The 12705-nt window shown below is 54.6% G+C and overlaps 1 protein-coding gene across 2 annotated transcripts in view; it reads right to left on the bottom strand.

The window, feature by feature from the left end:
• Positions 1 to 8: 8 nt before the first annotated feature.
• ENTREP3 (endosomal transmembrane epsin interactor 3) overlaps positions 9 to 12705 on the bottom strand; it is a 53066-nt gene continuing 40369 nt past the window's right edge. For both annotated transcript variants that reach the window (XM_063946620.1, XM_063946619.1), the window contains 4 exons: positions 2360 to 2470; positions 2155 to 2280; positions 1287 to 1394; positions 9 to 1191 (listed from right to left, as the gene is read on the bottom strand). In XM_063946620.1, coding sequence (XP_063802690.1) covers positions 1027 to 1191; positions 1287 to 1394; positions 2155 to 2280; positions 2360 to 2470 — 510 coding nt within the window. In that variant the 3' untranslated portion in view covers positions 9 to 1026. The remainder of the gene's footprint in view (positions 1192 to 1286; positions 1395 to 2154; positions 2281 to 2359; positions 2471 to 12705) is intronic.

Raw genomic sequence — 12705 nt, 5'->3', positions numbered from 1 at the left:
GGCTCTAGTGTATTAGTTTTACGTATGTGTTTTACTGCAATTATAGAAGCCGCCCCCTGCAGCTGAGGCGTGAAGGGTATGAGGGGATTATTATTAGTCATTTTGCAGAGTAGTATTAATATGGTAAAATGGTCAGAATTATGGCAGGGGTCACTATTAATGTGGGCGATTTACATTCTCCTGCAGCTTACGTTATACATTACTCTGTGGTGTATATAGCAGTATATTTATTCTTGTAGTAGCAGATACTGCTGCCTAATGTGATGATAATTCATTGCTATGCTAGTCACGTAAATGTGTAGTAATGTATCACCGACACAAGGTGGCGCTGCAGCTCATATAATGGAGACTGCTATGTGGTTACACACACACACACACACACACACACACACGTATATACACACACAGTAACAGGCACATATTACTGCACAATGAGGCTCAGATTATATATCAGCAGGGCCGCCATCAGGGTGCTAGGGGCAAAGCTGTCCCATGCCCCGGGAGAGTGGAGGGCCCAAGCTGCCCGACACCCACTGCTACCAGGGCCTCGGCTGGAAGTATTTAAAATGTCTCTCCCAAAATGGCCTCTACCTCAGAGCACACAGTTATATTAAGGTATCAGGTATAGGGCTGCGCACTAAAATCTCAGGCGCAGTTGCATTCATTACAAGTGCAGCAATTGCGAGCACACGCACAGTGGGACAGCGTTCGGCAGCGGTAATATGCGCACGTGTGTACATTACGTGTCTGTGTTCTATTTATTGGCCGCTGGGCAACAATGAATCTGATAAAACAAAAGCAGAGTATTCCCAACAGCCAATCACACGCGTCTCGCTACTGCAAGTGCGCCCTTGTAACCCCCCACCCTAGTCCCCGATGACACGCCTGCATTAGGACATCCTCTTGTCTTGCCCGGTTCCGCTCATCCTGGCGGGAGCAGGTGTAAGTGGTGGAATCACACAAATCCGCATGGTCATGTGACCAGCTCTCCAGTGTGCGCAAACTGGTTTAATGCTAAAGAGTCTCCTACCTCTGTGCATCTGTCTCCGAGCTACACGTGTACTCTGGAGGGTAATAAGGAGGTGGAGGCACTGGAGGCACAAACTCCTCACACTCAATCATGCTCTGTAGGATGGTGTCCTGGGGGGAGAAACACTCCAGGTTGATGGATGTGGACCTCTGTGGAGCCAGCTGTGGGGCAGAGAGAGGAGGGCGGTTATACGTGTGTAGGGTCTGAGGGGCAGCAACGTGGGGTGAGGTGTCTGCACTCACTGTACAGAACTTACTACATGGGTGACATCCAATGAGAATATCTGAATGCAGCAGATGACAGCGGACAGGGTGCAGATGATGGTGGAAAAGATGGTGAGGCCACAAACACTGAACAACAGGTCCTAGGACACACAGAGAGCAGTCAGTAAGAGAGGAACATACCACCACCTGTGCCGCCACGGGACGTGTCCACAGCACCAAGACTGCCAGGTGGAACCAACATGGAGATAGGGTCACCTGTCATCACTATCAGTCCGCCTGTAACACAGTTATATCTCCATCTGAGACCGTAACGTCTCAACACCTCATTACAGCTGTCTGTCCACCGGGTGTCCTACTCACTCCCTGAAGATCCCAGGAGTGTAAGAGGGACAAGAACCCCTCCATCGCCAACACCTCGCCCCACCTCCAGCGGCATCTCTCATGCCCTGCCCCTGACCACCACCTACCTCTAATACCCCAATGTTCTGCCTCTGACCACCACCTCCCTCTAATATCACATAGCCTGACCTCCATCTACCAAGCTCTAATATTATATATTCTGCCAGGACCTCCACAGCCTTCCTCTAATATTCCATGTCCTGCCCCTAACCTCCACCTACCTACCTCTATTATCCCATGTCCTACTCCCCACCTACCTCTAATACCCCATGTCCTGTCCCGAACCTCCACCTACCTACCACTATTATCCCATGTCCTACTCCCCACCTCCACCTACCTCTGATATCACATATCCTGTCCTCCATCTACCAAACCTCTAATACCCCATGTCCTGTCCCTAACCTCCACCCACCTACCTCTAATACCCCATGTCCTGATGCTGACCTTCATCCACCTACCTCCACTATCTCACTATCATGTACTGGGAAGGGGGGGAGTCACCTTCAGAGCGGTGCGGATACTGTCACACTGGTGATTGGGGTACAGGATCAGTTTCTCCAGTTCTCCGCATTCTGGTGGCGCCTCCTGCTGGGTGACTGGGTGACAGCAAACACACCAGTTGTTTTCCTGGGGAGGACAGAAAATGTTAGGTGAGTATCGGTGAACACGTGGCATGATGACTTCCCGCACTGGAGTGCACACTCACCTTCTTACAGGAATTAAAGGACTTCACCAGCTGTCCATTCTGACAGGAGAGGATGGAACCGGCCAGACTAAGCATGACACTCAGAGCGCTCAGCAGCGTAAAGGCGGTGACCTAGGAGGGAGGCAGAGCGTCAGGGCCTTCCATGTACGGTTCTGCCGTCACATACCCACCACCCTCACCATCAGTGTCACCTACCTATCCCCAGCCTGGTGTACACACTGTCCTGTAACTCACCCGCCACCCTCACCACCAGTGTCACCTACCTATCCCCAGCCTGGTGTACACACCATCCTGTAACTCACCCGCCACCCTCACCATCAGTGTCACCTACCTATCCCCAGTGTACACACCGTCCTGTAACTCACCCACCATCCTCACCATCAGTGTCACCTACCTATCCCCAGTGTACACACCGTCCTGTAAATTACCTGCCATCCTCACCATCAGTGTCACCTACCTATCCCCAGTGTACACACCGTCCTGTAACTCACCCGCCATCCTCACCATCAGTATCACCTACCTATCCCCAGTGTACACACCGTCCTGTAACTCACCCGCCATCCTCACCATCAGTGTCACCTACCTATCCCCAGTGTACACACCGTCCTGTAACTCACCCGCCATCCTCACCATCAGTGTCACCTACCTATCCCCAGCCTGGTGTACACACCGTCCAGTAACTCACCTGCCATCCTCACCATCAGTATCACCTACCTATCCCCAGTGTACACACTGTCATGTAACTCACCCGCCATCCTCACCACCAGTATCACCTACCTATCCCCAGCCTGATGTACACACCGTCCTGTAACTCACCCGCCATCCTCACCATCAGTATCACCTACCTATCCCCAGTGTACACACCGTCCTGTAACTCACCCGCCATCCTCACCACCAGTGTCACCTACCTATCCCCAGTGTACACACCGTCCTGTAACTCACCCGCCATCCTCACCATCAGTGTCACCTACCTATCCCCAGTGTACACACCATCCTGTAACTCACCCGCCATCCTCACCATCAGTGTCACCTACCTATCCCCAGTGTACACACCGTCCTGTAACTCACCCGCCATCCTCACCATCAGTGTCACCTACCTATCCCCAGTGTACACACCATCCTGTAACTCACCCGCCACCCTCACCATCAGTGTCACCTACCTATCCCCAGTGTACACACCGTCCTGTAACTCACCCGCCACCCTCACCATCAGTGTCACCTACCTATCCCCAGTGTACACACCGTCCTGTAACTCACCCGCCACCCTCACCATCAGTGTCACCTACCTATGCCCAGTGTACACACCGTCCTGTAACTCACCCGCCATCCTCACCATCAGTGTCACCTACCTATCCCCAGTGTACACACCATCCTGTAACTCACCCGCCACCCTCACCATCAGTGTCACCTACCTATCCCCAGTGTACACACCGTCCTGTAACTCACCCGCCACCCTCACCATCAGTGTCACCTACCTATCCCCAGTGTACACACCGTCCTGTAACTCACCCGCCACCCTCACCATCAGTGTCACCTACCTATCTCCAGCCTGGTGTACACACCATCCTGTAACTCACCCGCCATCCTCACCATCAGTGTCACCTACCTATCCCCAGTGTACACACTGTCCTGTAACTCACCCGCCATCCTCACCATCAGTGTCACCTACCTATCCCCAGCCTGGTGTACACACCGTCCTGTAACTCACCCGCCACCCTCACCATCAGTGTCACCTACCTATCCCCAGTGTACACACCGTCCTGTAACTCACCCACCATCCTCACCATCAGTGTCACCTACCTATCCCCAGCCTGGTGTACACACCGTCCTGTAACTCACCCACCATCCTCACCATCAGTGTCACCTACCTATCCCCAGTGTACACACCGTCCTGTAACTCACCCGCCATCCTCACCACCAGTGTCACCTACCTATCCCCAGCCTGGTGTACACACCGTCCTGTAACTCAACCGCCACCCTCACCATCAGTGTCACCTACCTATCCCCAGTGTACACACCATCCTGTAACTCACCCGCCATCCTCACCATCAGTGTCACCTACCTATCCCCAGCCTGGTGTACACACCGTCCTGTAACTCACCCGCCACCCTCACCATCAGTGTCACCTACCTATCCCCAGTGTACACACCGTCCTGTAACTCACCCGCCATCCTCACCATCAGTGTCACCTACCTATCCCCAGCCTGATGTACACACCGTCCTGTAACTCACCCGCCACCCTCACCATCAGTGTCACCTACCTATCCCCAGTGTACACACTGTCCTGTAACTCACCCGCCATCCTCACCATCAGTGTCACCTACCTATCCCCAGTGTACACACCGTCCTGTAACTCACCCACCATCCTCACCATCAGTGTCACCTACCTATCCCCAGCCTGAAGTACACACCGTCCTGTAACTCACCCGCCACCCTCACCATCAGTGTCACCTACCTATCCCCAGCCTGGTGTACACACCGTCCTGTAACTCACCCGCCACCCTCGCCATCAGTGTCACCTACCTATCCCAGCCTGATGTACACACCGTCCTGTAACTCACCCGCCACCCTCACCATCAGTGTCACCTACCTATCCCCAGTGTACACACCGTCCTGTAACTCACCCACCATCCTCACCATCAGTGTCACCTACCTATCCCCAGTGTACACACCGTCCTGTAACTCACCCACCATCCTCACCATCAGTGTCACCTACCTATCCCCAGTGTACACACCGTCCTGTAACTCACCCACCATCCTCACCATCAGTGTCACCTACCTATCCCCAGTGTACACACCGTCCTGTAACTCACCCACCATCCTCACCATCAGTGTCACCTACCTATCCCCAGTGTACACACCGTCCTGTAACTCACCCACCATCCTCACCATCAGTGTCACCTACCTATCCCCAGTGTACACACCGTCCTGTAACTCACCAGCCATCCTCACCATCAGTGTCACCTACCTATCACCAGTGTACACACCGTCCTGTAACTCACCCACCATCCTCACCATCAGTGTCACCTACCTATCCCCAGCCTGGTGTACACACCATCCTGTAACTCACCGCCACCCTCACCACCAGTGTCACCTACCTATCCCCAGTGTACACACCGTCCTGTAACTCACCCGCCATCCTCACCATCAGTATCACCTACCTATCCCCAGCCTGGTGTACACACCGTCCTGTAACTCACCCGCCACCCTCACCATCAGTGTCACCTACCTATCCCCAGCCTGGTGTACACACCGTCCTGTAACTCACCCGCCATCCTCACCATCAGTGTCACCTACCTATCCCCAGTGTACACACCGTCCTGTAACTCACCTGCCATCCTCACCATCAGTGTCACCTACCTATCCCCAGTGTACACACCGTCCTGTAACTCACCCGCCATCCTCACCATCAGTGTCACCTACCTATCCCCAGTGTACACACCGTCCTGTAACTCACCCGCCATCCTCACCATCAGTGTCACCTACCTATCCCCAGTGTACACACCGTCCTGTAACTCACCCGCCATCCTCACCATCAGTGTCACCTACCTATCCCCAGTGTACACACCGTCCTGTAACTCACCCGCCATCCTCACCATCAGTGTCACCTACCTATCCCCAGTGTACACACCGTCCTGTAACTCACCCGCCATCCTCACCACCAGTGTCACCTACCTATCCCCAGTGTACACACCATCCTGTAACTCACCCGCCATCCTCACCATCAGTGTCACCTACCTATCCCCAGTGTACACACTGTCCTGTAACTCACCCGCCATCCTCACCATCAGTGTCACCTACCTATCCCCAGTGTACACACCGTCCTGTAACTCACCCGCCACCCTCACCATCAGTGTCACCTACCTATCCCCAGTGTACACACTGTCCTGTAACTCACCCGCCATCCTCACCATCAGTGTCACCTAACTATCCCCAGTGTACACACTGTCCTGTAACTCACCCGCCATCCTCACCATCAGTGTCACCTACCTATCCCCAGTGTACACACCGTCCTGTAACTCACCCGCCACCCTCACCATCAGTGTCACCTACCTATCCCCAGTGTACACACCGTCCTGTAACTCACCCGCCACCCTCACCATCAGTGTCACCTACCTATCCCCAGTGTACACACCGTCCTGTAACTCACCCGCCATCCTCACCATCAGTGTCACCTACCTATCCCCAGCCTGATGTACACACCGTCCTGTAACTCACCCGCCACCCTCACCATCAGTGTCACCTACCTATCCCCAGTGTACACACTGTCCTGTAACTCACCCGCCATCCTCACCATCAGTGTCACCTACCTATCCCCAGTGTACACACCGTCCTGTAACTCACCCACCATCCTCACCATCAGTGTCACCTACCTATCCCCAGCCTGAAGTACACACCGTCCTGTAACTCACCCGCCACCCTCACCATCAGTGTCACCTACCTATCCCCAGCCTGGTGTACACACCGTCCTGTAACTCACCCGCCACCCTCGCCATCAGTGTCACCTACCTATCCCCAGCCTGATGTACACACCGTCCTGTAACTCACCCACCACCCTCACCATCAGTGTCACCTACCTATCCCCAGTGTACACACCGTCCTGTAACTCACCCACCATCCTCACCATCAGTGTCACCTACCTATCCCCAGTGTACACACCGTCCTGTAACTCACCCACCATCCTCACCATCAGTGTCACCTACCTATCCCCAGTGTACACACCGTCCTGTAACTCACCCACCATCCTCACCATCAGTGTCACCTACCTATCCCCAGTGTACACACCGTCCTGTAACTCACCCACCATCCTCACCATCAGTGTCACCTACCTATCCCCAGTGTACACACCGTCCTGTAACTCACCCACCATCCTCACCATCAGTGTCACCTACCTATCCCCAGTGTACACACCGTCCTGTAACTCACCAGCCATCCTCACCATCAGTGTCACCTACCTATCACCAGTGTACACACCGTCCTGTAACTCACCCACCATCCTCACCATCAGTGTCACCTACCTATCCCCAGCCTGGTGTACACACCATCCTGTAACTCACCCGCCACCCTCACCACCAGTGTCACCTACCTATCCCCAGTGTACACACCGTCCTGTAACTCACCCGCCATCCTCACCATCAGTATCACCTACCTATCCCCAGCCTGGTGTACACACCGTCCTGTAACTCACCCGCCACCCTCACCATCAGTGTCACCTACCTATCCCCAGCCTGGTGTACACACCGTCCTGTAACTCACCCGCCATCCTCACCATCAGTGTCACCTACCTATCCCCAGTGTACACACCGTCCTGTAACTCACCTGCCATCCTCACCATCAGTGTCACCTACCTATCCCCAGTGTACACACCGTCCTGTAACTCACCCGCCATCCTCACCATCAGTGTCACCTACCTATCCCCAGTGTACACACCGTCCTGTAACTCACCCGCCATCCTCACCATCAGTGTCACCTACCTATCCCCAGTGTACACACCGTCCTGTAACTCACCCGCCATCCTCACCATCAGTGTCACCTACCTATCCCCAGTGTACACACCGTCCTGTAACTCACCCGCCATCCTCACCATCAGTGTCACCTACCTATCCCCAGTGTACACACCGTCCTGTAACTCACCCGCCATCCTCACCACCAGTGTCACCTACCTATCCCCAGTGTACACACCATCCTGTAACTCACCCGCCATCCTCACCATCAGTGTCACCTACCTATCCCCAGTGTACACACTGTCCTGTAACTCACCCGCCATCCTCACCATCAGTGTCACCTACCTATCCCCAGTGTACACACCGTCCTGTAACTCACCCGCCACCCTCACCATCAGTGTCACCTACCTATCCCCAGTGTACACACTGTCCTGTAACTCACCCGCCATCCTCACCATCAGTGTCACCTAACTATCCCCAGTGTACACACTGTCCTGTAACTAACCCGCCATCCTCACCATCAGTGTCACCTACCTATCCCCAGTGTACACACCGTCCTGTAACTCACCCGCCACCCTCACCATCAGTGTCACCTACCTATCCCCAGTGTACACACCGTCCTGTAACTCACCCGCCATACTCACCACCAGTGTCACCTACCTACCTATCCCCAGTGTACACACCGTCCTGTAACTCACCCGCCAACCTCACCATCAGTGTCACCTACCTATCCCCAGCCTGGTGTACACACCATCCTGTAACTCACCCGCCATCCTCACCACCAGTGTCACCTACCTATCCCCAGCCTGGTGTACACACCGTCATGTAACTCACCCGCCACCCTCACCATCAGTGTCACCTACCTATCCCCAGCCTGGTGTACACACCGTCCTGTAACTCACCCGCCATCCTCTCCATCAGTATCACCTACCTATCCCCAGTGTACACACCATCCTGTAACTCACCCGCCATCCTCACCATCAGTGTCACCTACCTATCCCCAGTGTACACACTGTCCTGTAACTCACCCGCCATCCTCACCATCAGTGTCACCTACCTATCCCCAGTGTACACACTGTCCTGTAACTCACCCGCCATCCTCACCATCAGTGTCACCTACCTATCCCCAGCCTGGTGTACACACCGTCCTGTAACTCACCCGCCATCCTCACCATCAGTATCACCTACCTATCCCCAGTGTACACACCGTCCTGTAACTCACCCGCCATCCTCACCATCAGTGTCACCTACCTATCCCCAGCCTGGTGTACACACCGTCCTGTAACTCACCCGCCATCCTCACCATCAGTGTCACCTACCTATCCCCAGTGTACACACCATCCTGTAACTCACCCGCCATCCTCACCATCAGTGTCACCTACCTATCCCCAGCCTGGTGTACACACCGTCCTGTAACTCACCTACCTATCCCCAGTGTACACACCATCCTGTAACTCACCCGCCATCCTCACCATCAGTGTCACCTACCTATCCCCAGCCTGGTGTACACACCGTCCTGTAACTCACCCGCCATCCTCACCATCAGTGTCACCTACCTATCCCCAGTGTACACACCGTCCTGTAACTCACCCGCCATCCTCACCATCAGTGTCACCTACCTATCCCCAGCCTGGTGTACACACCGTCCTGTAACTCACTTGCCATCCTCACCATCAGTGTCACCTACCTATCCCCAGTGTACACACCGTCCTGTAACTCACCCACCATCCTCACCATCAGTGTCACCTACCTATCCCCAGTGTACACACCGTCCTGTTACTCACCCGCCATCCTCACCACCAGTGTCACCTACCTATCCCCAGTGTACACACCGTCCTGTAACTCACCAGCCATCCTCACCATCAGTGTCACCTACCTATCCCCAGTGTACACACCGTCCTGTAACTCACCCGCCACCCTCACCATCAGTGTCACCTACCTATCCCCAGTGTACACACCGTCCTGTAACTCACCCGCCATACTCACCACCAGTGTCACCTACCTACCTATCCCCAGTGTACACACCGTCCTGTAACTCACCCGCCAACCTCACCATCAGTGTCACCTACCTATCCCCAGCCTGGTGTACACACCATCCTGTAACTCACCCGCCATCCTCACCACCAGTGTCACCTACCTATCCCCAGCCTGGTGTACACACCGTCATGTAACTCACCCGCCACCCTCACCATCAGTGTCACCTACCTATCCCCAGCCTGGTGTACACACCGTCCTGTAACTCACCCGCCATCCTCTCCATCAGTATCACCTACCTATCCCCAGTGTACACACCATCCTGTAACTCACCCGCCATCCTCACCATCAGTGTCACCTACCTATCCCCAGTGTACACACTGTCCTGTAACTCACCCGCCATCCTCACCATCAGTGTCACCTACCTATCCCCAGTGTACACACTGTCCTGTAACTCACCCGCCATCCTCACCATCAGTGTCACCTACCTATCCCCAGCCTGGTGTACACACCGTCCTGTAACTCACCCGCCATCCTCACCATCAGTATCACCTACCTATCCCCAGTGTACACACCGTCCTGTAACTCACCCGCCATCCTCACCATCAGTGTCACCTACCTATCCCCAGCCTGGTGTACACACCGTCCTGTAACTCACCCGCCATCCTCACCATCAGTGTCACCTACCTATCCCCAGTGTACACACCATCCTGTAACTCACCCGCCATCCTCACCATCAGTGTCACCTACCTATCCCCAGCCTGGTGTACACACCGTCCTGTAACTCACCTGCCATCCTCACCATCAGTATCACCTACCTATCCCCAGTGTACACACCATCCTGTAACTCACCCGCCATCCTCACCATCAGTGTCACCTACCTATCCCCAGCCTGGTGTACACACCGTCCTGTAACTCACCCGCCATCCTCACCATCAGTGTCACCTACCTATCCCCAGTGTACACACCGTCCTGTAACTCACCCGCCATCCTCACCATCAGTGTCACCTACCTATCCCCAGCCTGGTGTACACACCGTCCTGTAACTCACTTGCCATCCTCACCATCAGTGTCACCTACCTATCCCCAGTGTACACACCGTCCTGTAACTCACCCACCATCCTCACCATCAGTGTCACCTACCTATCCCCAGTGTACACACCGTCCTGTTACTCACCCGCCATCCTCACCACCAGTGTCACCTACCTATCCCCAGTGTACACACCGTCCTGTAACTCACCAGCCATCCTCACCATCAGTGTCACCTACCTATCCCCAGTGTACACACCGTCCTGTAACTCACCCACCATCCTCACCATCAGTGTCACCTACCTATCCCCAGCCTGGTGTACACACCGTCCTGTAACTCACCTGCCATCCTCACCATCAGTATCACCTACCTATCCCCAGTGTACACACCATCCTGTAACTCACCCGCCATCCTCACCATCAGTGTCACCTACCTATCCCCAGTGTACACACCGTCCTGTAACTCACCCGCCATCCTCACCATCAGTGTCACCTACCTATCCCCAGCCTGGTGTACACACCGTCCTGTAACTCACCCGCCATCCTCACCATCAGTGTCACCTACCTATCCCCAGCCTGGTGTACACACCGTCCTGTAACTCACCTGCCATCCTCACCATCAGTATCACCTACCTATCCCCAGCCTGGTGTACACACCGTCCTGTAACTCACCCGCCACCCTCACCATCAGTGTCACCTACCTATCCCGAGCCTGGTGTACACACCGTCCTGTAACTCACCCGCCACCCTCACCATCAGTGTCACCTACCTATCCCCAGCCTGGTGTACACACCATCCTGTAACTCACCCGCCACCCTCACTATCAGTGTCACCTACCTATCCCCAGCCTGATGTACACACCATTCTGTAACTCACCCGCCACCCTCACCATCAGTGTCACCTACCTATCCCCAGCCTGGTGTACACACCATCCTGTAACTCACCCGCCACCCTCACCATCAGTGTCACCTACCTATCCCCAGCCTGATGTACACACCATCCTGTAACTCACCCGCCACCCTCACCATCAGTGTCACCTACCTATCCCCAGTGTACACACCGTCCTGTAACTCACCCGCCACCCTCACCATCAGTGTCACCTACCTATCCCCAGTGTACACACTGTCCTGTAACTCACCCGCCATCCTCACCATCAGTGTCACCTACCTATCCCCAGTGTACACACCGTCCTGTAACTCACCCGCCACCCTCACCATCAGTGTCACCTACCTATCCCCAGTGTACACACCATCCTGTAACTCACCCGCCATCCTCACCATCAGTGTCACCTACCTATCCCCAGTGTACACACCGTCCTGTAACTCACCCGCCACCCTCACCATCAGTGTCACCTACCTATCCCCAGTGTACACACTGTCCTGTAACTCACCCGCCATCCTCACCATCAGTGTCACCTACCTATCCCCAGTGTACACACAGTCCTGTAACTCACCCGCCATCCTCACCATCAGTGTCACCTACCTATCCCCAGTGTACACACCGTCCTGTAACTCACCCGCCACCCTCACCATCAGTGTCACCTACCTATCCCCAGTGTACACACCGTCCTGTAACTCACCCGCCATACTCACCACCAGTGTCACCTACCTATCCCCAGTGTACACACCGTCCTGTAACTCCCCCGCCAACCTCACCATCAGTGTCACCTACCTATCCCCAGCCTGGTGTACACACCATCCTGTAACTCACCCGCCATCCTCTCCATCAGTATCACCTACCTATCCCCAGTGTACACACCATCCTGTAACTCACCCGCCATCCTCACCATCAGTGTCACCTACCTATCCCCTGCCTGGTGTACACACCGTCCTGTAACTCACCCGCCATCCTCACCATCAGTATTACCTACCTATCCCCAGTGTACACACCGTCCTGTAA

The sequence above is a fragment of the Pseudophryne corroboree genome, chromosome 12 (assembly GCF_028390025.1).
Source record: "Pseudophryne corroboree isolate aPseCor3 chromosome 12, aPseCor3.hap2, whole genome shotgun sequence".
Taxonomy (NCBI): domain Eukaryota; kingdom Metazoa; phylum Chordata; class Amphibia; order Anura; family Myobatrachidae; genus Pseudophryne; species Pseudophryne corroboree.
Note: the sequence above shows the minus strand (reverse complement) of the source record. Positions and strands in the feature narration are given on the sequence as shown.